This window comes from Hippopotamus amphibius, chromosome 16 (assembly GCF_030028045.1).
Source record: "Hippopotamus amphibius kiboko isolate mHipAmp2 chromosome 16, mHipAmp2.hap2, whole genome shotgun sequence".
Lineage (NCBI taxonomy): Eukaryota > Metazoa > Chordata > Mammalia > Artiodactyla > Hippopotamidae > Hippopotamus > Hippopotamus amphibius.
In genome coordinates, this window is record NC_080201.1 from 47,519,973 (window position 1) to 47,544,557 (window position 24,585).

The following is a 24,585-nucleotide window of genomic DNA, read 5'->3' on the forward strand; positions in this document are numbered from 1 at the left end:
CAGAACTGAAGCAAGTGAGAAGTGTAGAGCCTGGGCAAGAATGTTCCAGACAGACCAGTCTGCAGGGGCGGAGGCCGTGAGGCAGCATCGTGCTTATTAGCATGTTCCAGGAGGTGCAGGGAGGCCCGGTACCTGGGTCGAGTGTGAATAAGGGCAGAACAGCAGAGAAGGGCTCGGAGGGGCAACGGGGGCCAGGTGGTGAGGGGCCGTGTGCCCTTGCTGCATCCCCTCCACACCCCTTATTGTCCTTCTCCACTTATCTTTTCCCCTGTAGCTGAGTGGGATGGACAGGAGGGAGGGCTCTGAGCTGAGGAAGGCCATGTTCTAACTCAGGTGTTAACAGGTCCCTATGGCTGCCTCAAAATGCGAAACAGACACTGGGGGGCAAGCAGGGGGGGCCAGGGAGGAGAGTGCATTGATAATCCCGCAGGACAGGTTGGAGGCTGGACCTGGGGGGAGAAGTGGTTGGATTCTGGATGGATTTTGAAGGTGGAGTGGAACAACTGGATGTGAGAGAAAGAGAGGGACCAAGATGAAGGTGGAATTGAATGAGGGATCATTAACTTGAGGGAGGGGCAGGCCAGGAGGAGGTGGGTTACAAGTTGGCAGCAGAATCCTAAACCCCAGGTTTGAAGGATTTATTTAAGGAAAAATGTCAGACCTCAGATGAAATCCTAAATGTCAGCTCCTCAGGGAAATCCTCCCTGTCATCAACCCCTGCCCTGCTGACCAGGTCAGGGCATCTGGCTGTGATCTCTCAGGCCCCCAAGCTTCCCCTTATCAGTGCGTATTATAATTGGAATTACATCCAACAAATATTCACAGCACACTTTCTCTGTACAGGTTCTCTTGAGTCTTTTGTGTGTATTGTTTAATCCTCAGGGATGTGCAGGCTTTTCATTTCCGCTGTTATTTCCCAGATAGGGAACTGAGGCTGAGAGAGGTTAAGTAACTTGTCTGCAGTCAAGCTAGGAATTAGAGGAGGTGGGGTTGATCCTGGAAGGCTGGCCCCAGAGCCCGAGTTCTCAAGCACCACCCCCTCCACTGTCTGTCAAACCAGTCTTTGTAGGAGGCAGGGGTGGGTAGGACCTGGGTAGGGGACCGTGGAAGAGAAGTGGTCATATCTTGGATGTGTTTGGATGGCAGAGCTGAAGAAATACAATGTGAAGTATGAGGGACAGAATAAGAGGAATGAAGGAGGACCTCAGTGTTTGGAGCCTGAGCAGCTGGGAAGGAATCACTGAGACAGGGAAGGCATTAGGAGGAGTAGATTTAGGGAGAAGGTCAGTTGTCTTCAACATGTTTGCCTTGAGAGATCACTAAACATCCATGTGGAGATGTGGAGCAGTTGCACGTGCACTTCTGAAGTTTAAGTGCAAGGTTCAGGCTGGAGACAAATATCTGGAAGCTGTTTCTGAGTGATGCTTAAAGCTGTGAGGCTGGATGAGGATCCATGCAGTGTCCCTAGGCCTCACTGGGGTTGGTGAGCACTTGGCCACCTGCCTGACCGTCCTCTGTCACCCTCAGCTAGGAGATGATGATGTGGCAGACAGCTCGGCCTTCCACGCCAAGCACAGCTACCAGCCACATGGCCGCTGGGCAGAGCGGGCTGACCAGGAGCCTCTCAAGACCATCCTGGATGCCCGGGACCTGGATTGCTGCTTTACCCCCATGAAGCCCGAGAGCCTGGAGGATTCCGTTCTAGATACAGTGGAGTCGCAGAGACTGGTGGGCCTGCTGAGTGAGGTACAGATCGCCAGCCCCAGCCTGGCCTACAGCCCCTGCACCATGACTGCTGGCCCAGGACCTGGGGCCTCAGCGCATTCATTCTGAAAATAAGACTGACTGTCCCACTCCAGGGGTGCGAGAGAATTACATGAGATGGTAGAGGGCAGGAGGGTGAGCCCTGGGCCTGGTGCACAATGAAACTTCCCAGGGCAGACCAGGAAGTGGGGAGGCAGTCACTTGGGGGTTAAGAGCTTGGGCCTGAGGGCAGACTGATGCCTGAGTTGGGGGGCATTTGAGCAGGTGGAGCCCTGGTCCTACCCCTTCCCAGCACTGTAACTTGCAGCAAGGCTTGATTCTCTGGGCTTTGGTTTTCAAAAATATTGTCATTTCCAAAAAACAAAACCAAAAAAGGACTTTCCTGGTGGTCCAGCAGTTAAGACTCCTCGCTCCCAATGCAGGGGGCCTGGGTTCAATCCCTGGTCTAGCCGCAGCTAAGATCCTGCATGCCACAACTAAAAGAGTCCTCATGCGGCAACGAAGATCCAGCACAGCCAAATTAATTACTTAACTAATTAAAAAAAAAAAAGATGACTAAGAAAAAAGATTTCAAAAGTCATTTTTTAAAATGGTCACTAAAAAAAGCCCTTAGAGGGCTTTTACAGTAATCCGGTGCCAGAAACAGGGTCTGGGCCCTAAAAGGTGCTGAAGCAACTTTAGCTCTTATTCTATTATTTTCCAAACAAAATTCTTTTTTATTCTATTATATAAGTTTTCTTATGTGGCCTAATATACATACAGTTATGTGCACAAATCATAAATATACTGTTCGATGAATTGTTACCTGTGTACACACCCATGTACCCACCACCCGAGTCAAAGTATAGAGCATTTTCTACCTCTTGAAAGGGGGTCTTGGGGGGACCTCCTTGTGCCCTTCTAATCACTACCCCCATTGAGGTAAGCAGCATTCTGACCTCTCTCACCATCGATTGGTTTGCCTATTCTTGAACTTCATATGAATAGACTCTTAGAGGAGCCATACCCATTTCTTATCTGTAAGGGGGCTGATGGTGCAGGGGCAGCATGGAATGAGCTCATGATGGCCCCGGCCCAGGCCCTGGCTCACAGGGAGCTTCCGACAGTGAGGGCTGGGCTTCCCTGGTAGCACAGTGATTAAGAATCCACCTGCCAATGCAGGGGACACAGGTTTGATTGCTGGTCCAGGAAGATCCCAAATGCCGCAGAGCAACTAAGCCTGTACACCACAACTATTGAGCCTGCGCTCTAGAGCCCACGAGCCATAACTAACGAGCCCATGCTCCACAACTACCGAAGCCCACATGCCTAGAGCCTGTGTTCCGCAACAAGAGAAGCCACCACAATGAGAAGCCCGTGTACCGCAATGAAGAGTAGTCCCTGTTTTCCGCAACTAGAGAAAGCCCGTGTGCAGCAACGAAGACCCAACACAGCCAATAAATAAAAATTAATTAATTAAAAAAAAAACAAAAAAAACAGTGAGGGCTGCCGTCACCCCCGACAGCTTTACTGTTACTGTCAGTCTTGGCGGAACACCTAGCAGCTTGTGTGGCGGAAAACCTAGCAGCTTGTGGGGGTCCTGGTTGCCACGGCTGCCTCTGATGGCTGTGCTCTCTTCACCCACAGTCAGAGAGTCCCCAGGAGGATGGCTGCGGGCATCCCTCCTTAACACCTCTGCAGAGGGAGTCTTCTGAGACCCGCGAGCTCATCATCTACCCTCTGGAGACAGAAGTGACAGTCATAGGGACAGACAGGTGGGTGTCCTTTGCACCAAGGGGAGCCCTAGCTGGAGAGAGGAAGCCTCAGCTGGTTAGTCACACCCTGGGAGAACTGCTCTCCGCTCTCCCAGTGGACCTGTAGGAGGGAGGCAAGACGGCTGAGGCCCAGATGGTGCAGGAGCCCTGCAGCCTCTGCTGCTGCCTGTCTCCCTGGTTCCAGGAAGAGGTGCAGGAAGCCTCTGGAGGAGGCAGGAGAGGCAAGCCTGTACTCCCAGTAGGAGTAGGTGCAGATGCCTAGGGGTTCTGGGTGGGGGCCAGTTGTTTACTAACCAGTATGTTATCATTCCCTCGCCCCACCTGCACCGGCACTGCAGCGAGTATTGTGTGGAGGAGGTAGAGAGGGCGCCTGGAGACCAGCAAGGTGACTCCTACCTCAGGGTCCCCTCCATCAGCTCGAAGGATCAGAGCCCACCTGAGGGTGAGTGAGCGCCAGGCGGTATACCCTGCAGTAGTCTGTTCGTTTGGCCAGGCCCCTCTCTGGGCACTGATGGTGACCTTGATCCAGTCTTCCTGAAGTTCAGAGTCTGTCACAGAGACAGACATCGTCCCTACTCTTGTCACCCTAGAATTCTGGAACCCAGCAGCCCACCAGTGGGAGCCCAGCTCTGCACCTTCCTTGAAGTGTAGCCTTGCTGGTCCATAAAAATAGGGGACAGGTCTTATCAGCCTGCTTCTCCAAATGAGGAAACTGACGCCTTGAGACCCAGAGCCCCTTACCTGACTCAGTCAGGACCCAGCTTTGGGGTCCTGACCACTCGCACCCTCTCTTCCAGAGTCGGGGGAGTCAGAGGCTGACCTGGAGTGCAGCTTCACCACCATCCATTCCTCCCCTCCACAGCCACACCCAGACCCTCAGTTTGAGGTGATGCCCCCCACACCAGGTAAGAGGGGTCAGATTCGGGGATGGTCATGAAAAATAACCACTGGCCTGACATCAGCCCTGCACTTGGTGGCCCCTGAGCCCCAATTTCCTCCCCTAGAAGACAGAGCCATTAGCCCTTCCTTCTCCACCCGGTGGCTACAGGGTGTGTGATGGGCGCGTCCAGCTTTCCCCATTGTTAAGCGGCCAGAGGCTTTTTCAGGGCGTCTGCCCTGACTCATGGTGTTGACGGTTCTCTCCTGCCCACTCCCTCTCCTCCACCCCCTTTCTCTCTCCCCAGGTTGCCCAGGTGCTGCAGAAGAGTTGTCCCTGCCTGAGGTGCCAAGCATATCCAACAGCTCCTTGCCCCAGACTCCTGAGCAAGAGAAGTTCCTCCGCCACCACTTTGAGACGCTTACTGACGCCCACCCCGAGGGTAAGCCCTGCCCACCTCTAACCCCTGGCTGGGTGGCATCCAGGGCTGAGCCCAGTATAGGCGTCTCCAGGATAGGGCTTTCCCTGGCAGGGCTGGCGAGGGTGGTGGGAGGGCGTACGTTTTACTTAGGAGCCAAAGCTGCACGGTTTCCTCTGCCTGCGTCATTTGCTTCCGAGGTGTGTGTTGTCTGTTGATGGGGGTTTCTGAGGATCTGTCTGCTGGTCTTTGGGTCTGCCTGGGCCCAGGGCTGGCTGGCTGGAGGGATTCTGAGGGCTCCCTCTGCATCTTGCCCTAGAGCTCTTCCACGGATCCCTGAGAGACCTGAAGGCCTCTGAGGCCGAGGACGACTTCTTCAATCCCAGGCTGAGCATCTCAGCTCAGTTTCTCTCACGCCTCCAGAAGACATCCAGGTGGGAGCTGGTGAACTAGTGAGCCCCCACCCCAGCTTCCAGCCCTCTGTCTCCCTGCAGGGCGGGGCTGTGTGCCCAGATACCCCCAGGGCAGCCACAGCCACCTATTGTCCTCCCTACAGGTTCACCCACACCTTCCCTTCCCGGCTGCCCCTGCACCTTGTGAAATCCCCAGAGGTCAAACTCACGGACCTCGGGGGCAGCCAGCCCAGAGCAGAGCCCTTGAGAGCAGGTACTGGCTACACCTCCCCAGGCAGGACCAACGTGAGTACTCGGGCCGCCTCCCTCAAGACATAGGGCTGGGAGCCGGGAGGGCTCGTCCTCACAAGGCTGTGCTTGCAGGTCATCTCTGGGGGGAAGGCTGAGGAGACCCTGGAAGCCTGGTGCCCACTGAGTGAGTGTCCCCATCCCCAGGTGAACAGCCCTGGGCTTCTCAGCAAATGGCCCTGGGTGCCTAGCTGAGCCATGGTGGGGATGGACAGGGTCCACTCAGACCCTGCAGCCACCCTGGGTGGGGGTCCTTGTCCTTCAGCTCTGAGCTGGGGTGTGAGAGCAAGCCGCCTGCTTCCTTTCCAGCCCCCTGCCTCACGGGCCTGGCGCCCTGCATCCCCTCCTCCTCTGTGCTGCCCACAGACAAGAAGCCTCCTACACCCACAGCCCTACCCACTCCAGGCCTGGCTCAGGGTGTCCACACCCCCGCCACACGCTCCTATATGGAGGCCACTGCCAGTTTCCGTGCCAAGATGTCACGCAGCATTTCCCTCGAGGGCAGTGAGGGGAATGTCCTGGCTGAGATGGCCAGGCCCCTCTGTAGGCCCTCATCCCTGGGGGAGCTGGCCTCCCTGAGCCAGGAGCTCCAGGCCATCATCACTGCAGTGACACCCAATTCTGACACCGAGGGCCGAGAACCTGCCCTGCCCTCCCGGGGCAACCATGAGGCCCGCACCAACCTGAAACTCACCCTGTCGAGCATCTGTGATGGGCTCTTGCTGCCCCCACCCCAACTGGAGCCTCCCACCACCTGTACCTGGTCCCAGGAGCCTGTGGCCACCCAGTCCAATGTCACGGTCACAACAGCCAGCTTCCTGGCCCCCAGCCCTGTGGATGGGAGCTCCCCGAGGCTCCACAGCTCCACCTTTCTCCCAAGGTTCCTGGCCCCTGAGTCCCTCAATACCCCTGCCCATCCCAACAGCCCCCCACTTCCAGAGGCCAGGCCTGAGGTCCCTGGCAGCATCACCTCCCTCCTGGAGCCCACCCCTGGTGAGTACCATCCTTGGGACAAGGGATTGTCCTCTACGTTCATCCTGTGTAACAGCTGGCTCAGCTCCAAAGGTGGGCCCTTGACCTGGCCACAGGCGCTGTGCCATTCATTCATTCATTGCCTTAAATATTTAGCAAGTACCTTGTGTGTGTTGGGCTTTGTTTTAGGCCCTGGGGACATGGGATCTGGTGGTAAACAAGACTACAGAGAATTGATACCCTAACTGGGGGAGATACCCAGACTAAATCTATAAGAAAAGTGTTAAGTGTATCACGAAGTGATGTGTGCTAAGGAGAAAAAGAAGAGAAAGAAAGGGTTTAGGGAGTGACAGGTACGCGCAGTGGTTAGTTGCAAACAGCATGATGAGAAAAGGCTTTAGGGAGAAGGTGGCATTTGAGCAGAGACCTGCAGGAGGGGTGGGAAGGGAGCCTTGGGGACTGAGGAAAGTGTCCCAGGCCGAGAGACAACAGTTGGGATCAGCCCAGCCACCCTGGCCTCTTTAGAGCAGCTAGAAAGTAGAAATGTCTTTCTTATTTCCTCCCCTCCATCCCCAGATGTGCTCAGTCCAGTCCAGGGCTGCGCTGGACACTGCGGGGAACCCAGGGTGCCAGCTGGGGTCCTACCCCCAGACTCCCTTGGGCTAAGCAATGTGGGGACCATCGTGCACAAACTGCAGACTGCCTTCCAAGAAGCCCTGGACCTTTACCAGCTGGTGAGCCAAGCCTCAGGGTCAGGGGAAAGGGCCGAGGGGCTCCCGGCACTGCCTGGCCTGGGTGGCCCCTAACAAGATGGGCACCCCTTGCAGATGGTCTCCAGTGACGAGGTGAGCGCCGCGCAGAGGCAGGCACGGACTGAGCTGGCTTCCACTTTCCTTTGGATCCACAGCCAGTTAGAGGCCAACGACTGGGTGGTTGGGACCCATGTGGCTGCAGCCCAGACCCTGCCCAGCCCAGGCCCCCCCTCCCCACCTACATTGTGCCCCCTGGCCAACCCAGATTTGCGTGCCCTGCTGGAACACTACTCGGAGCTTCTGGTGCAGGCCGTGCGGAGGAAGGCACGGGGGGACTGAGGGCCAGCAGCCCCCTCCACCGTAGCTGAAGAAATAGGTATTTTAAGCAAATAAACTGACAGCTTGGAGGCGTGGTTCCTGGTGCCTGTCCTGGCGCATCTGCAAAGCCCCCTTCGGATGGATGCAGGGAGAGGGGGTAGAGAGCCCAGGGAACTCACAGATGCCCCAGTGCCAGGCCCTGATCCAGGACTCTGTCGTGGGGAACACAGGACTGTTTGGAAACTGCAGTAATGATGACCCCAGCTCCTGGCTCCCCCATCACCTGTCCCCAGCCCAAGGAGTTGCTGTGGAGTCACGTGTGCTTCTTGCCCAGTGGGGCCCAGCTGTATCCTAGGGAGGGGCCAGCCCTTCTTCCCGTCTGATGCCCAAGAACCCACTGGAGGCACTGTGATCACCACGTGCCAGACCCTGGCCACCAGTTCACATGTTGCCACAACACCGTCTGACAGCCCCTGGGCCAGGCCCATGCTGGATCCTGTGAGCGCCAGGCTTTTGTCCCCATTTGCAGCAGGGGAAAGTGAGCAAGGACAAACAGGCTCACCCACTGGACAATCCAGGCAGCGTACCAAGGATACCCAGCAGCTGGGACCAGTAAATCCTTCCCCAGCAGGACTGTGTCCAGCTTCAACATCCCCTGAGCTCCCAGCACTAGTACCAGCCTCCCCAGGCAGCAGGCATCTAGCCACATGGCATGTCTGCTAAGAAGGCCACTCTTGTGGCCACAGAAGCCCTCACTGTCCCAAGTCTATAAAAGGAAGCCAGCAAGAGCAGGGCCCTCTCCTAAAGCACAGTCCTACCACGCGCCTGCTTGGCCTGAACCCCCACTTGCCTGTGAGTTCCTTCCTGCTCTGTCTGGTGATCATGGTCCACCAGAAACAGGCTCAGAGAGATCCAGTGTCTCGCCTAGGATACCACAGAGCTAAGACTCAAACCAGGCTTGCTTGGTGGTAGAGCCAGACTCTTCAACAAGGGGATGTGGCCCTCTGTTGCCCCTGTAAACATTGAAGCAATTATGCAGTTGTTGAAAAAATCCTACCAGCCCCCAGGAATTACTGGCCCCAGCTGCTGTCACTTTTTTACATATTGGGGAAAGTGAGGAACAGGACAAGCAAAGCGTCTGCCCTCATGGCATTCACCTTCTAGAAAGTGAAACACGACAGGAATTAAAATAACTGTCTAACTGTACGTAAACTGAGGGAATTCCCTATGTTGGTTAAAGGGCTTTCTTAGGTGACACTGGAGCTGAGGCTTGATAGAGGGCACAGGCCATGTGGACACTTGGGCAAGTATTCAGGCAGACAGAATAGCCAATGCAAAGGCCCGATGGCAAGCTCAGACATACATGAAAGGAATAGTAATGAAGCCAGGAGGCTGGAATGGAGTGAGCTCAGGGAGAGGGTAGGAGAGGAGGTGGGAGAAAGAATGGGTCCCACTGGGCACAGCCTTGTTGCTTCATGACATTTGAATCCAAGACACATTCACAATACAGTTTTTTTCCCCTAAACAAAATCCCTGATCTCGGTGTTTGGGAAGATGCCCAGTATTGTTTATTTCTCAAGGCTCCCTCTCCCTGCCTTAGGGAGCCCAGGCGGTCCAGAACTTGTAGGTGGGCCATACTTCTGCCAGGACGTTTCCTGCTGTGGCTCACCGGCCACCCCTGCAGACTGGAGACCCACTTGCCCTGCCCCTGCCTGGCTTGGCCACAGATGCCTAAGATCTCTAAGGCAATTGGTGTCCAGGCCCCTGGACACCCAGGGGACCACCTTGAGCCTCTATCCCTCATGGATTTTACCCCTCCTCCCACCCTGTATCATTGTTAAGTCTTCAACTCCAGGGAGCAAACACCTGGCTTACAGGGCCCCAAGCTATAGGGACATTTTACTCTTGATTCTGTTCCTGCTTGTTTCATTCACTGTGCATTGGTTTCACTCTCTAGCTTAGGTCCTCATGGTGGCAACAAGGCTGCCATAGCTCCCAACAGTACACCCTCACCCAACCAGGAGCAAAGGCACAAACCAGGGCAGCCACCAGGGTAGTGGGAAAAAAAGTACAAAGCTTTCTTTGCTGCCTTCCCTTTCAGAGCAGTTGCAGGCAACAGGAATGGAGACAGCTTTAATTTTCTTGGACCAGCCATCTCCCCTGTCCTGGGCATGTTAATGTTCCAACAAAATTGGGTTCTCAGCACAAAAGGAAGGTGGGCTGGTAGAGAGGATCAGTGTGTCCGTCAGTCACCACCTCCTAATGCGGAGCTCTTCAGCCCTGGAAGGACCAGACTTTCCTTGGACAAACCGACTGGTTAAGAAACCACTGCTGATGAATGTGTGTGCATATGACAATGTCCCAGCAGGGAGAGGACAGCATGCTCATGTGGGATATTGCAGAGAGAGTTTAGCAAAGGGATCATTTGCAGAGATGTGGGCAGGGAACAGGGAAACCTCAGGGCCAGTACAGTACTCCAGACTGGTACCAGAGGAGAGCTCTTACTCCCCGCTCAGGCCACAAGGCACAGGGAGCAAAGTGGAGCCCAGAAGAGCAAATCCTGGAGAGAGTTGCCCTGAGAGGAGCTGTGTTCCTGGCAACCCCACAGGGAGGGCGTTGGGGGAACCCCTCCCCCATCGTCTACCCGGCTCCCCATTGTCTTAACCCTGCTGGAAGCCAGAGGGAACAGGAGCCCAAATAATGCCACCCACCCAGGTCAGCCTCCCAGGACACAGCAGGACAGAAAGGGGACCTGGGGGCAAGTAAAGATACCAGGCCCCAGGGTTCTCTCCCTAATGTGTTTTCAGCAACAACTCAAGAGCCAATTGTCCCAAGAGACATGGGGTTGGGCATGCAGAACTGGGCACCTGAGAGGAACAAAATGGCTCCTGTAACCCTCTCACTGGCTCGTTCTTCAGTGCATCTGACCCCAGTGCATCTGGCCCCACATCGGACAGGTCCTAGATACTGGGCCGCCAGACCCAGGCCAGGCACACCAGTCACGGCTGCGTAAAGTCCAACAGTTAGGAGATGGAGACACTTAAAATCCCACTTTACAGGGACTTTGCTAGTGGTCTAGAGGTCAAGACTCCGCACTTCCACTGCAAGGTGAGCAGGTTCGATCCCTGGGCAGGGAATTAAGATCCCACAAGCTGTGCAGTGCGGCCAGAAAATCCCATTTTACATGGGCTGACTGAAACTCAGATGCTTGCCTAGTCACCCCACCCTTCAAGACTTTCGAACAACCCCTGTTTGTATGTCTGCCACATGCCAGACCCTCTCCCCAGGTGATCTACATGAAATTTCAACACAAACCAATGATGAGAAGACTCATTTAGCCCCATTTCCAGATGAAGGATCTGAGGCTCAGCAAGACAAGACGTGACTTGGCCCAGGTCCTGCAGAGATCATTGGCAAAGCTCTGGGCCAGCAGACTTCCAGAGCTTCCTCTGTCGCTTCCACAAATGAATTAGCAAGACTGACTCTCAGGGAATGTGAAGAAATGAATAGACTTTTATAGACTGTTCCTCTGCCTGGAAAACCCTCCCTGTTTACCAGAAACCTCTTCTTCCCTCAAGGCTTACACCTAGGAAGTCATCCCTGAACCCTTAGCCTGGATCAGAAGCCTCTCCTGGGTTCCCTGAGCCCCCTGGCTTTTTCCCATTGGGTTACTCTGCCTGTGCTTCCCCCATCATAGCCTTGGTCATTCTGGGCTGTCACTGGTGTGTCTCCCCCCATGGACCAAGTTATGTCTTCATTTTCAGTGCTGAGCTAGGCCTGGCCTATAGTTGGAATGCAGAAAATTGTTGGGTGAGTGAGTGAGAGAAAGTAAGCATAGGGAATATTCAAAATCCTTAACCCCTGGAATTTCCCTGGTGGCGCAATGGTTAAGAATCTGCCTGCCAATGCAGGGGACACAGGTTCGATCCCTGGTCTGGGAAGATCCCACGTGCCACAGAGCAACTAAGCCCGTGTGCCACAACGACAGAGCCTGCGCTCTAGGGCCCACGTGCCACAACTACTGAAGCACACACATGTAGAGCCTGTGCTCCACAACAAGAGAAGCCACTGCAATGAGAAGCCCGTGCACCGCAACGAAGAGTAGCCCCTGCTCACCACAACTAGAGAAAGCCGGTGTGCAGCAATGAAGACCCAACACAGCCAAAAATAAAAAACAAATAAATAATAAATCTTTAAAAAAAAACTTTTAACCCCTGGCTAAGAAGCCAATGACCAATCTAGAACAGAACCTGGCCAGAGTGCTGGGGTAAGGGTCCTGGGATCCCCTGGCTGTGTCAGGTGACCACCTATAGTTCATGGACCATTGGAGAGTGAGAGAGTGGTGTTCCGTGCAGTTATTGGGAGTTGGACTAGTAACAAACCAGTATTGTGATACCTGCTACATTTGAACAGTGCTTCTGGCTGAACGTCAGCTCTGGACATCCGAGGATCAGAGAGGTAGAGCTTCCTGCCTGATGCACAGGCTGGAGCCTCACTTTGACCTTACCAATTGGACTCTGCTCTCCCTCCACCCTGTGGAGCAAGCAATCACAGTCACCTCCTCCCCTGCTTGCTCAGACAGCTGCTGTGATTTGAATAACCAAGCAGGCTGTTGGATGTCCAGTAGTGACTGATTTGCTTGGCAAACAGACCCTGCTGGTACTATGGAAAGACACTCAGCCCCACTGGGGTCTCTGTTTCCTCTCCCCACCCCCAAGAGCCACCTAGGTTCCAGTTTTGCCCTTGCTTGACTTCCTTGGGGGCCCTAGCGCTTGTCTTCCCCTAGAGGCTGGAGAGTGTCCTTAGGAACATGGCAGAGGAGAATAGGGAGGAATGGCAGGGCCCAAGGCAGAGGTAACTGGAGCCAGCTAAATCTGCCCCCTGAGCCTGTCACAAAATTTGCATGGAGAGAATGAGGCTTCTCTGTGGCTTCCCCCTTCCTTCCCACCTGGGATAGTCATCCTGGGCCTGAGGTCTGACAGCAGGTGGAGGAGGCAGCCGTGTGTGTGTGTGTGGAGCCATCTCCCTGTCCCTGGAGGTGATGCCCCGTGTCTTCCTGGTCAGGAGTCGGCGTCCACAGCCACCCAACTGGGGCCACCTGCCTGACCAGCTCCGGGGAGATGCCTATGTCCCAGGTGGGCCCCTCACTGGGCCTGGAGGTGATGGGCAGGGGAGACACAAAGCATCACCATCTGGCTTCTCTCCTCAGACTGCAGCAGCCTGGGGGGGCCGCTGGCACACCAGCCTTCCAGCCGAGGGGACTCTTGGGCAGCGGTGAGTCTGTAGCTGGCCCATGAGACCCTGCTCGGTTTCACCCCTGCCTACTCTCAGCCTCCAGAGAACCTGCCTGCCCCTTATCCCCACATGCCCCTCCAGCCTCAGGACCTTTCCATGCATTGTCCTCTTTGCTGGGAATGCCTTTCCTTTCTTAGTTGTGGGCTCACTGTCAGGCCTCATTCCAAGTACCCTTTCCCAAGGGTGGGCAGCCACAGCCCCTGCCCTCAGGGACTCTCTGCCCAGCAGGGCAGAAGAACCAGTAAGGATTGAAACCAGTAAGTGGATGGTGATTTGCTTTATGTCAGAGAATTAGACAAGGTGACAGGAGTGGGATGGGGGCCAGAGTGCTGGGGTAAGGGTCCTGACATACCCTGGCTGTGATGGGGATGAGGGAGGAGCTTTGGGGCCTCTCAGAAGGGATATCAGCTGTGCATGCACTGGAAGGAAAGCCCTAGGCGGGATGTAAATGTGCTGGAGACTATTTCAGTTTTTATTGGGAGCCAGGACTGTTCTAGGCAATGGGTGTTTAGGAGTAAGATAAAAACTCATTCCTTCCTGAAGCTTATAATCTGGTGAGAGCTGCAGGTATAGATAATAAAATTAGGGGGGGAAATATTATGTTGGAAGATAGTATGTACTATGGAGAAATATAAAACAAGGTAAGGGCAATGGGGGCCAAGTGGTCAGGGAAGGCCTTGGAGAGGGGTGGCATTTGTATATACAAACTGCAGTCTCCAGCCTTCCCAGACGTCCTTGGTTTTCAGTTCTAGGCGCTCCATTTGGTCCAGTGGAGGGGTGGGGTGGGGTCCTAACTCCCATGTCCCTCCAACAGCCCTCCCAGGGCACTCTGACAGCCACTTCTAGGGGCCCTGGGACACTTGGCTGCCCGCTCTGCCCCAAGGCCTTCCCGTTACAGCGCATGCTGACCCGGCACCTCAAGTGCCACAGCCCTGCCCGCCGCCACGTGTGCCACTGCTGTGGCAAGGGCTTTCACGACGCCTTCGACCTCAAACGGCACATGAGGACTCACACAGGTGAGCAGTGGCAGAGACTGGGAGGGGCTGCTGCGAGGAGATGGAACAAAATGGATGTGGAGGTTCCGTGCACTTGAGTTCCGTGCACAAGTGGCACTTGTGTTTGTGGGGCACAGACTCAGCCATCAGGAGGCTGGGAACACCACGCACCTCAGCTCCCAGCCACTGGGTGTCAGGTGGTGCCAAGCTAGGGGCCTGCTGAGAGATACACGGTGAAAACAGGTACTAGTTACAGGATTCAGGTCCCAGATTGAAGGGTGCAAGGGAAATCCTTCCACCTTCCCCTCCAGGGGAACATCCTGGTGAGGAGGGTGGGGACACAGGTGTCTGGCCCATGTTTGCTCTGGGCGGAGGTAGTAAATGGTGGGATGCTGGCCGAGGTCTGGCGAACTTGGAATAGGAAAGGAGAAATGCTCACAGAGGGAGAGGTGGAGGAGGTCTGGTCTGCGAGCCATTGCTCTGTCTGTCCTCTCTCCCTCTGGCCCACCTGCGCAGGGATCCGGCCATTCCGTTGTGGAGCTTGTGGGAAAGCATTTACGCAGCGCTGCTCACTTGAAGCGCATCTTGCCAAGGTGCACGGGCAGCCAGCGAGCTACGCTTATCGTGAGCGCCGTGAGAAGCTGCACGTGTGTGAGGACTGCGGCTTTACCAGCTCGAGGCCCGACACCTACGCGCAGCACCGTGCCCTGCACCGCGCTGCCTGAGACTGGGAACCCCGTGTCCAACCCATGAGAGGGAAATAAACAGAGGAAAGGCACGCAGAGAATACAGCATTTATTACACAAGGGGGAGAGTGGTTCACTCGGTCCAGCGGTGGCCGCAGTGTGGGGCCGTGCACACGTAATACAAGCGCATGGCATCCTGGCAGAAAGGATGCATGGTTAGGAAGGGTCTAGATCCACGTGAGGAGGGTGTTGGGGGTGGGGGGTGTACAACACAGAACCTCCATCCAGAAAAGCCTCACCCCAAAAGAACAGACTAGGGGGCTTTCCCCAGTGCTAAAGGTCCAGCTCAGGATGGCTGGAAGGGCAAGGTCTCCCCAGTATTGGTATCCCCACCCCCGGGGAAGGAGCAGGCCCACCTAGAAAGCCTTGCTCAAGCCACTCACCTCGGCCCGAGCACTGTGTGACTGGAAGAACACCGCCTCCTTGTGGCCGCACCTGAGGAGACAGACAGCCGCTCAGAGCCTGCCATTCCCTTCCCTTCCCTCCCCAGTACCAGCTGCGCGCTCACTTTTGGCACGGGTGGTCTTCGGTCCGCGGCAACGTGGGGTCCTGGGACACATCAGCGATGATCTGGGTCAGTTCACTGAGAGAATGGAGGGTGAATAATTATGCTTAGACCAGGCCTCCCAAGCCAACAACCCCGTCCCCGAGCTCCGGTCCTGCCACTCACTCCACTTCGTGCGTGATTTTGTTAACGTAGATGCAGCTGTTGTCGGCTTCCTGCTGGTAATCACAATTCCGGCACTGCGAGAGGGTGGGTGTGGCGGGAAGGGGGTCACAGAGAGATCCCCGATGGGAATGGAAGGAAGGGCAGGGTCTTCCACGGAGGGGATGACTAGGGGGTGGCGTCTCGAGGCTGGGATTCATGGGGTGTAATCGAGGATCACCTCCCGGATGGGGAAGACAAGAAAGTCGGGTTCACTAGGGGGAGAGTCGGGCGGCTAAACCAGGACAGGTTGGGGGCGGCACTGGGAGTAGGACGGGGCCACGCTGGGAACCAGGGTGTCGGTCATGGAAGACCCGGGCGCCCGGCGGGCTCGCGCTCACCGCGTAGAGCAGAATTCGGTTCTCCTTGTCCTCCTTGGGGTAAAGCATGTTGTTACTGTGGGGAGGGGGAGGGGGGTCAGAGGTCAGTACTGGGGCCACTATTTGCTCCCCTTCCCCAGTGCTGGCCGGGTCTCACCATTCCTGACAGAATCGAATACCCACGAAGCCGGGTTCGTAGGTCCCGTCGGGTTCCATAGCGACTCGCGGCCCGCCCAGCCTTCCGCGCTTGCTCCGCCGCGGGACAGGTCGCGGGAAGGGTCAGATCTCCTCGCTTCGCCAAAAGAGGGGCGGAGCTGCACACAAGTGCTGGCTCCCAGCGGCTTTGTACTCGCCTCTCTGCGCTGAGGTTTGATTAATCACCTGCGTCAATCCCTCGATATCCTAGAATAACTGTTTCCACCTCCTGGGCCTCGCTCCCCCAGCTTACAAAATAGTGTGGTACGGGAGCCGGTAAAATGATGCGTCACGTACCCCTCAAAGTCCTGAGCATAAATGAAGACGCCTTTGGCTCTTTGCGGGCTGAAGGCCAGTGCACATGCGCGAGTTTACCCTTCGCGGACTCGGGTAGCTCTCGCCAGTCCTTCCTCGGCTTCAGCCTGCGCCCGCCAGGCCGTTTCTCGTGCCACGATTGGAAGAACTGTGCACCTCTCAGGATTGGCTGGACCTACCCCCGACTACCGGAGAGCCCCCTTCCTGGCGGCGGCGAGGAGACGCGGCGATTGGCGGGTCCTCCTGGCGGGAGGGCGCGGATTGGCCAGGTCCGTGAGCAGGGGGCGGGGCTATCCCAGAAGCAGCGGCGGCGGCGGCGGCTGCGGAGCCGGTGTGAGGCGGAGGAGCGGGCTGCGGGCCCAGACAGGGCGCAGCGAGATGGAGGTGACGGGGCTGGTGGCGCCCACAGTGACCGTGTTCATCAGTAGCTCTCTCAACAGCTTCCGCTCCCAGAAGCGGTACAGTCGCAGCCTCACCATAGCAGAGTTCAAGGTGTGGCCGTGGGGGTGGGGTCCGGAGGAGCGGGGCGTATGGTTGAGGGGGCGGGGCCTGGAAGAAATGGAGGGTCTTCCCCGACGCAGGGAAGGAGCCAGAGATAAACCGAGGTTACAGAGGTTGGGGACCGGACCTCAGCGGGGTGAGGCCAGAGGGAACCTGAGGTTCCAGAGAATGGGTGAGGGGCCAGGGAAGATCAGAGCTTGCAGGGAGTGGGGACAAGACCCAAGAGGGTAGGACCAGGGATAACCAGGTTGGTCCTAAATGGTAGGTCTCTGGGAGGAGCAAGGAAGGGGTGATGGTTATTGATATAAAGGGCGGAGCCTCAGGGCAGAGGGTGGGGCCACTGACAGCATTCGACCTCTTCCCCGCCTCTCCATCTTGTACCCCCACAGTGTAAACTACAGCTGGTTGTGGGCAGCCCTGCTTCTTGCATGGAATTGGAGCTGTATGGACCCGACGACAAGTTGTACAGCAAGCTGGATCAGGACGACGCATTGCTTGGCTCTTACCCCGTAGACGATGGCTGTCGCATCCATGTGAGGCCTTCCCACCTGTGGTCTCTCCTCTGTTCATTTATTTATTCAACAGATGCTTGCTGTGCTTTGCACTGTGTGATAACCAAGATAGGCCCTAACTGCATGAAGCTCCCAGTCCAGCAGGGAGAGAGAGAGACCCATCACCAGACACTGGCAGCCAGAGTGGTCTGGACTGGGCTGAGAAAAGCCTAGGGGACTGGAGGCATGCAGAAGAGTTGCCTGACTCCACCCGGAGGTATCAGAAGGGGCTTCATGAAGGGAGAGATGCCTGGGCTGAGACCTGAAGGATGAGGAAAGGGCAACCTAAGAGAAGAGATGGGAGGGGCATGCCAGGTGGAGGGGACAGAGTGTGAGGTGGGTCAGGGTGAGCGAAGAGGCTCACATAGTGGGAGAAGCCAGAACACAGAGGACCTTTGCACGCATCAGTTCACATCATCCTCTCTGTCCTCAGTCTCCCCCCAAAAACTCCTCAGACATCCCAGCATCCCAGGTGAGCTCTGCATATGCTGTTCCCTGTACCTGAATGGTTCTTTTTTCTATGCCCCCATGGCACACTTCTTCCTTCTAGTCTTTACTTAAATTTTATTTAATTTTTGTCTTTCTCACTGATCATCCAGTGACATACCGTGGATTTTTCTCCAGTATCTGAAACAGTGCCTGGCACAGAGAGGATGCTCAGTGAAACATTGTTGAATGATGAGTTGAATCCATAAAGTAAGACTTGAAAAATGGTGTAATTAACCCGATTTTGCGGAAGAGAAAACCAAGTTTCAGGATGGAATTTACTTTCCTGAGAAGGAACATAGCTAGAATGTTTACCTCAGTCTGCATGGCTCCAGAACTCAGTGTACCCAGAGAACTGGGTCTTTTTTGTCTCTTTCAATTATTCATAGCTGTTCATTGAGCATACGTGTTACGCCAGGGACATAGCTGTGAATCAAGTCTGAGACGGTCTGTGTTTTAGCTCTGTCCAGTGTGTGAAGTAGATGTTAGCTAAATATTCACAGGAGTAAATGTGAAGGGTCAGTGAGATGAGGGCCATGCAAGAGGAGATCACAGAGCTGGGAGATTCTATACTAGGGAGCCTGACCCATCAGTGAGATCCAGGAGGCCTTTTGGAGGAGGTGCTGCCTGAACAGAGACCTGAAGAATAGGAAGAGTTAACTGAAGAAGGAGAAAGCGTGCTCCAGGAGGAGGGCACAGCATACGCAAACACTCTGAGGTGGGAGGCAGCAGAGTGAGTACAGGGGCTGAAGGGTGACCTCTCCTATTATGGAGGGAAGTGGGAGCCAGGGGAGGGCTCTGAGCCAGGAGGGTCCTGGTCTGACTCAGGGGTTCACCAGCTCCCTCTGACTACACGTGGGGAACAGACTGTGGAGGACAGAGGAGTAGGGAGACCAGAGGAGGCTGCTTCCATAGTCCTGGAATGGGTCCTGGACCATCGTGGGAGCGGGTCAGGACTGTGCTGAGCTCATAGGACTGACTTTGGGCTGACCTGGGCAGTCTCAGCCTAGGGATGCTGGTGGCTCAGGCAGGGCAGTGGTGTCCTCAAACAGAAGAGTTTTACACATGGATTCAGGTATAGACAGGCTGCTGACTTCTGAGGCCATACAAGGAAAGTTTCCCAGAGGTGGACCCTCTGGAGAATTGTATTTTTTCTAAAAGTCTTTTTCTGTTTATAAATATCACCCATATTTCTTGCAGCAACGAATGATAGCAACTTCAAACTTACAAAAATCCCTAATATAGAAGATAGAAATTCTTAGTGATCCTTGGCCAGAGATAAGGACTATTTCTATTTTGCCCAGTGTCTCAGGCCAAACACTTCAGGGTCTTCCTGACCCCTCTTTCCCTCACACCCATATCTAATCTGTCAGCAGACCCCATGGGCTCCACCCATAAAATCTATCCAGAATTCAAATTCTTCTCCTCCCCACCCCACCCCCACCCTGGCCCAGCCTCCATCTTCTCCCTCCTGGACCATCAGACAGCCTCCTCCCTGGTCTCCCTGCTCCCATCCCTGTGCTCCTCTGTCTGCTTCCCACACTCAGTTGAGGGTGCCTGTGAACCCCTGAGTCAGATCAGAGCCCTCCTGGCTCAGAGCCCTTCCCTGGCTGCATCTCATTCTGGATAAAAGCCAAAGTCTATAGTGATCTGTTGTGTCTCCCACTCTCCCCCTGGCTCACTTCACTCCAGGCATGCTGGCCCTGCTGTTCCTCAAAGGGGCTAAAGACATTTCTACATCTGGGACTTTGTGCCTGTTGTTCCTTCAGGGCTTGTCTCAGACATCCCCTCCTTCCAGAAGCCTCTTTGTTGTATTTGTCTGCACAGAATCTTGTTGTTGTCTGGTGTGTAATACATATCTCTGTGCATTTGTTTCTGGTCTGGCTCTGAGCAGAATGAACACTCCTTGAGGGCAGGGGTTGATCTGTTTTTGCACCATGTCCCTAGTACCCAGCGCAGGGACCACTGGGCACCTTGGATGAGCTCAGCAGGCGATGAGTGAATGAATGTTGGGGGTGGTACAGGAAGAGATGCTGCAGGATCTGGAAGTTGCGGTCAGCTTAGGAGGGTCCCAGAGGCCCAGAGAGGGTAGACACCCTGCCCAGAGGGCTCATAAGCAAGGCCCGAGCTCTGCCCTTCGTTCCAGTGTCCTGGGGCCATCAGTGATGTGGATGCCAGCATGTGGAGGTCGTCTGGAGGCAGATGCAGCCTCAGGGCCTTGGATGGGGTGCGGAGGGGGAGATGGCCATTGGAGACACCTGCTCGCACCTCCACCTCGGCTGGGCTCAGGGGAGGAGGAGAGAAGGCTGGGGTAAAGGTGAGGGTAGAGGCATGTGGTTTTTTCGAGACAGGAGAGACTTAAATCTACGAATGCTCCAGTGTGCAGCCACACTCGCGCCCCCGCACAGTATCCCAGGCCTCCCTGCCCAGACCCTGATCCCCACTGACCTCCCTCCCCTCACTACAGGTCATTGACCACAGCGGTGCCCACCTTGGGGAGTATGAGGACATGTCCAAGGTGGAGAAATACGAGATCGCACAAGAAGCCTACGACCAGAGGCAAAGTACGGGGCGTACCGGGATGCTTGGGGGCCTGTGGGAGCTCGACGGAGGGTGTCGGGGTGGGTGGAGGTGTGGGGGGCAGAGCGGAGAGACAGGGACACTTGAGGGGAAGCCGCTGGTGTGGGCGGTGGGGCAGGTAAGCGTAGGGGAGTGGAGGGGGCGGGGTAAGGTTGGCATGGGGACAGACGGGTCATAGGAGAGCAGTCGGGGTGGACAGGCTGGGAGGCGGGGGGGGGGGGTGTGGGCAGGCGGACAGGGCCATGGGAAAGTAGAGCAGACCTGAGAGGAAGGTCTAGGGTGTGTAGGGGGCTCAGGTGTGGGGGGCTGGTTAGGGTCACATTGGGAGCACGGTGTGGCAGGCAGAGCATGGTAGAACATGCGGAACGGACAGGACAGTGTGGTGATGAGTGCAGGCATGTGGGGACAGATCAGACTGTGTGGTGGGGGAGATGCAGAAGGTTTCAGGGCCTGGATGGAGGCAAGCGTGATACTGAAGGAACGGGGAAGATGGGGTAACGTGAAAAGCTGGAGACAGGCATCTTCCCTTTAGTTTCGGGATAGTGGGGAGGCCAAGGGGTCCTGGGAAGAGGCCAGGGCTGTGGTGGGAGACTTGAGGGTCTTGGGCAACAGCCCTTCCCCACCCAGAATGGAAGGGTTTCTCTACGAACGCTGGCCCTGTGGGGGTGGCAGATTATCTCATTAGGCCAGAGGTCTCCCAGGTGGTCTCCCATGTCTGACCCCCTCACCCCACCCACAGACTCAGTCCGCTCCTTCATGAAGCGCCACAAGCTGGGTCGATACAATGAAGAAGAGCGGGCACAGAAAGAGGCTGAGAGCTCCCAGCGCCTTATCGAGGAGGAGGCCCAGGCTGGTGCCATCCCCGTGGGTAGCCGCTGTGAGGTGCGGGCGCCTGGGCAGCCCGCTCGCCGGGGCACTGTCATGTATGTAGGTACGTAGCCCACTGAGGCCTCATGCCCTGCCCTGAGGGCGGCAGGGCTGGGGACCCAGCCCTCAAGGGGATCTCGGTTCAGGAGGGGAGGCAGACCAGGGGCTGACTGAGAGCCCAGTATGTTCACGGCAGGGAAGTGGGAAGCGGAGGCCAGATGACCTGGGTTGTGATGGTGGAAGCAGAGGCCAGAGTGATCAGTTTTGAGGTGAAAGCCTGGGGCACAGTGGTCAGAGCTGAGATGGGGAAACAGGCAGAATTATTACGGCTGTGATGGGGGGAAGCACAGGCCGAAGTGGTCAGGGCAGGCCCGGGCCATGGGCAAGGCTGGACTGTGCTGGGCTTATAGACAGGAGAGAGCAGTGTGGGTTTGTTGGTTTGTTTTTAATAACAGCTTTATAGAAATATAATTTATATACCATAAAACTCACCCGTTTAAAGGGTACCATTCATGGGACTTCGCTGGTGGTACAGTGGTCAAGACTCCGTGCGTCCACTGCAGGGGACACGGGTTTGATCCTTGGTCGGAAAACTAAGATCCCTCAAGCCCCTCGGCATGGCTGAAAAAAATAAACAATAAAAAATAATAAAGAGTACCATTCATTAGGTTTTAGTGTGTTCACGGAATTGCACAACCATCGCCACAGTCAGTTTTACATTTTCATCACCCCATAAAGAAACCCTATAACCATGAGAAGCTACTCCCCATTTCTGAAACCCCAGCTCCCTCAGTCCGTATAGGTAGCCACTAATCTATGTTCTGTCTCTATAGATTTGCCTATAATGGAAGTTTCATTTAAATGGAATCATGTAATATGTGGTCTTTTGTGACTGGCTTCTTAATTACACGAATCATCCATGTTAACAGTTGTAACGTGTAGCAGTATTTCATTTCTTTTATTTATTCATTTACCAGTTGAAGAACACCTTGGCACTTCCCACTTTCTGCTTATTACAAATAATTCTGCTATGAATATTCTTGTGTAAGGTTTTGTGTGGACGTGTATTTTCATTTCTCTATACCTAGGAGTGGAATTGCTTGGTCACATAATATCTCTCTGTTTAACCTTTTGAAGAACTGCCACAGTGTTTCCACAGTGGCTGCACCATTTTACATTCCCACCAGCAATGTATAAGGGCTCCAATTACTCCACATCCTCATCAACACTTACTATCATCTGTCTTTTTGATTATAGTCATTCTAATGCGTATGAAGTGGTAGAGCATTATGATTTTGATTTACATTTCTGTGACAGCTAATGATATTGAGCCTCTTTTTAGGTGCTAATGGCCATTTGTATATCTTCTTTATTTTAATTATTTATTTATAATATTTAGGTCACACCTCACAGCTTGTGGGCTCTTAGTTCCCCTCCCAGGGACTGAAGAGTGAAAGCACAGAGTCCTTACCACTAGACCGCCAGGGAATTCCCTGTATGTCTTCTTTAGAAAAATTTTTTATTCGGATATTCTGCCAATTTTTTTAACTGGGTAGTTTGTCTTTTTGTTGTTGAGTGGTGTATTAGGGCTGCTGTATCAAAGTACCACACGCTGGGTGGCCTAAACAACAGAAGTTTGTTTCCCACAGTTCTGGAGGTGGGAAGTCTAAGGTTAAGGCCTTGGCAGGTTGGATTTCTTCTTAGGCCTCGCTCCTTGGCTTACAAAGGGCCGCCTTTTCTCTTTGTCTTCACATGGTCTTTCCTTTGTGTGCAAGCACATCCCTGGAGTCTTGGTCCAGATTTCCTCTTATGAGGCTGTCAGTCAGCCTGGATTAGATTCCACCCTAATGGCCTCATTTTAACTTAATTATCTCTTTAAAGGCCCTGTCTCCAAATACAAGCACATTCTGAACTACTGGGGGTTAGGGCTTCAACATGTGAACTTGGGGGGACATAATTACATGTTGTAAGTGTTCTTTAGTTACTTTAGAGACAATTCCCTTATCAGATATATGATTTGCAGATATTTTCTCCCATTCTGTGTGTTGGTTGTCTTTTTACTTTCTTGTGTTCTTTGAAGCGCAAACATTTTTAATTTTTATGAAATCCAATTTTTTTTTCTTTTTTTTTGCATATGTGTATGGTATTATATCTAAGAGACCAATGCCTAATACAGGGTTACAAAGATTTAAACCTGTATTTTCTTCTAAGGGTTTTATACTGTTACATATTACATTTAGGTCTTTGACCCATTTTGAGTTAATTTTTGTGTATGGTGTGAGGTAGGAGTCCAGCTTTATTCTCTTGCATGTGACTATCTAGTTGTCCCAATATGACTTGTTGGAAAGACTCTTCTCTCCTTGTTGAACTGTCTTGGCACCCTTGTCAGAAATCATTTGGTCATAAGCACTATGGATTTTATGCTGAGTGGGATGGGCAGCCTTTGAGGAATTTGGGACAAGGCAGTAGTGCTATTTCGCTTTGTTTTTTTACAAAGCCCCCTTTGGCTGAGGGTGTTGAGTGAATAGGGGGTCAGGGTAGGAACAGGGAGACCAGTGAAGGGGGCCTACCATATTGGTGTGGGCAGGAGATGGCAGTTGACCTGGGTGGTAGTGAGGAGTGGTTTTTGCCAGGACAGGCTTTACACTCAGTGGGCAGTCATGAACCTGGGGTGAGCTGCGTACAGAGGTTTAATTAGGATTTCTCCCCTGGGCAGGACTTACAGATTTCAAGCCTGGCTACTGGATCGGCGTCCGCTATGATGAGCCTCTAGGGAAAAACGATGGCAGGTAAAGATTCCCACTCTAGTATCTGTGTGTGTGCCTGTGCGTGCATATGTGTGCGTTTATGTGTAAGTGCATGCATGTACCACTGGGGGAGCCCACCCATGCTGGCTAGCATCTGGAGTAGGAGCCCTCTGACACTGCCTCCCCGTCATGCCCTGCAGTGTGAATGGGAAACGCTACTTTGAATGCCAGGCCAAGTACGGCGCCTTCGTCAAGCCATCCGTTGTGACAGTGGGGGACTTCCCTGAGGAGGACTACGGTTTGGATGAGATGTGACGCCCAAGGAAGGGCATCCCTCTGCTCCAGCTAACTCACCTACTCATCGCCCTTCCCTGTGTGTGCCCATGCCCTCTCCCCGTGACCCCGTTTTTATTTTATTCACTTTACCCTTGCCATTGACTTTTGAGACACATGTATTAAATTTGCCGGAAATGTGGGAAGTGTTTGGAGGACTCAAAAATTATAGGGTGTGCTGGGGACAGCTGGGTAGGTGAGGGTGAGATAGGCTGAGGACAGTTGAAGTTGGGCAGGGTGAGGCTTTATCCCGTAGCTGGTAGCTGGAGGCCATGAGACTATTCTTTGTCCTTTATTAGTTCATGTAATGTTATGCTGTTATGACAGAGAAGCCCAAAATAATAGTGGCTTAAACAAGGTGGAAGTTTATTCTTCCTCATGTAAAGTCTCGT

At 54.2% G+C, this 24,585-nt stretch overlaps 4 protein-coding genes across 12 annotated transcripts in view; 3 read left to right on the forward strand and 1 right to left on the reverse strand.

The window, feature by feature from the left end:
- WDR62 (WD repeat domain 62) overlaps nt 1–11,654 on the forward strand; it is a 48,221-nt gene extending 36,567 nt beyond the window's left edge. The window contains exons 22-33 of one of the 9 annotated variants that reach the window (XM_057712293.1): nt 1,528–1,746; nt 3,391–3,518; nt 3,857–3,960; nt 4,316–4,423; nt 4,703–4,837; nt 5,133–5,247; nt 5,370–5,511; nt 5,590–5,641; nt 5,824–6,507; nt 7,063–7,220; nt 7,314–7,614; nt 10,844–11,654. In XM_057712293.1, the coding sequence (XP_057568276.1) occupies nt 1,528–1,746; nt 3,391–3,518; nt 3,857–3,960; nt 4,316–4,423; nt 4,703–4,837; nt 5,133–5,247; nt 5,370–5,511; nt 5,590–5,641; nt 5,824–6,507; nt 7,063–7,220; nt 7,314–7,577 (2,109 nt within the window). In that variant the 3' untranslated portion in view covers nt 7,578–7,614; nt 10,844–11,654. Of the gene's footprint in view, nt 1–1,527; nt 1,747–3,390; nt 3,519–3,856; nt 3,961–4,315; nt 4,424–4,702; nt 4,838–5,132; nt 5,248–5,369; nt 5,512–5,589; nt 5,662–5,823; nt 6,508–7,062; nt 7,221–7,313; nt 10,820–10,843 lie in introns of those variants that run through there. The other 8 variants (XR_009049712.1, XR_009049713.1, XM_057712292.1 and 5 more) reach the window with 8 other exon arrangements.
- Nucleotides 11,655–11,886: 232 nt separating this feature from the next.
- OVOL3 (ovo like zinc finger 3) lies at nt 11,887–14,650 on the forward strand. The gene is given in 4 exon segments (XM_057712578.1): nt 11,887–12,726; nt 12,729–12,830; nt 13,666–13,867; nt 14,363–14,650. Coding segments are annotated over 4 exon segments (642 nt in total). The 5' UTR covers nt 11,887–12,597; the 3' UTR covers nt 14,572–14,650.
- Nucleotides 14,622–16,286, reverse strand: POLR2I (RNA polymerase II subunit I). Its single transcript, XM_057712589.1, has 6 exons — nt 15,776–16,286; nt 15,640–15,694; nt 15,263–15,336; nt 15,101–15,175; nt 14,976–15,027; nt 14,622–14,728 (listed from the first exon to the last, which is right to left on the reverse strand). The coding sequence occupies exons 1-6, from the start codon at nt 15,832–15,834 to the stop codon at nt 14,666–14,668; spliced, it is 378 nt and encodes a 125-aa protein (XP_057568572.1). The 5' UTR covers nt 15,835–16,286; the 3' UTR covers nt 14,622–14,665.
- A 138-nt stretch (nt 16,287–16,424) lies between these two features.
- On the forward strand, nt 16,425–24,331 carry TBCB (tubulin folding cofactor B). The gene is made up of 6 exons (XM_057712564.1): nt 16,425–16,620; nt 17,019–17,162; nt 20,134–20,230; nt 20,986–21,177; nt 23,830–23,902; nt 24,061–24,331. Exons 1-6 carry the CDS (start codon nt 16,507–16,509, stop codon nt 24,173–24,175), a joined length of 735 nt encoding a protein of 244 aa, XP_057568547.1. The 5' UTR covers nt 16,425–16,506; the 3' UTR covers nt 24,176–24,331.
- The last annotated feature ends 254 nt before the right edge of the window (nt 24,332–24,585 follow it).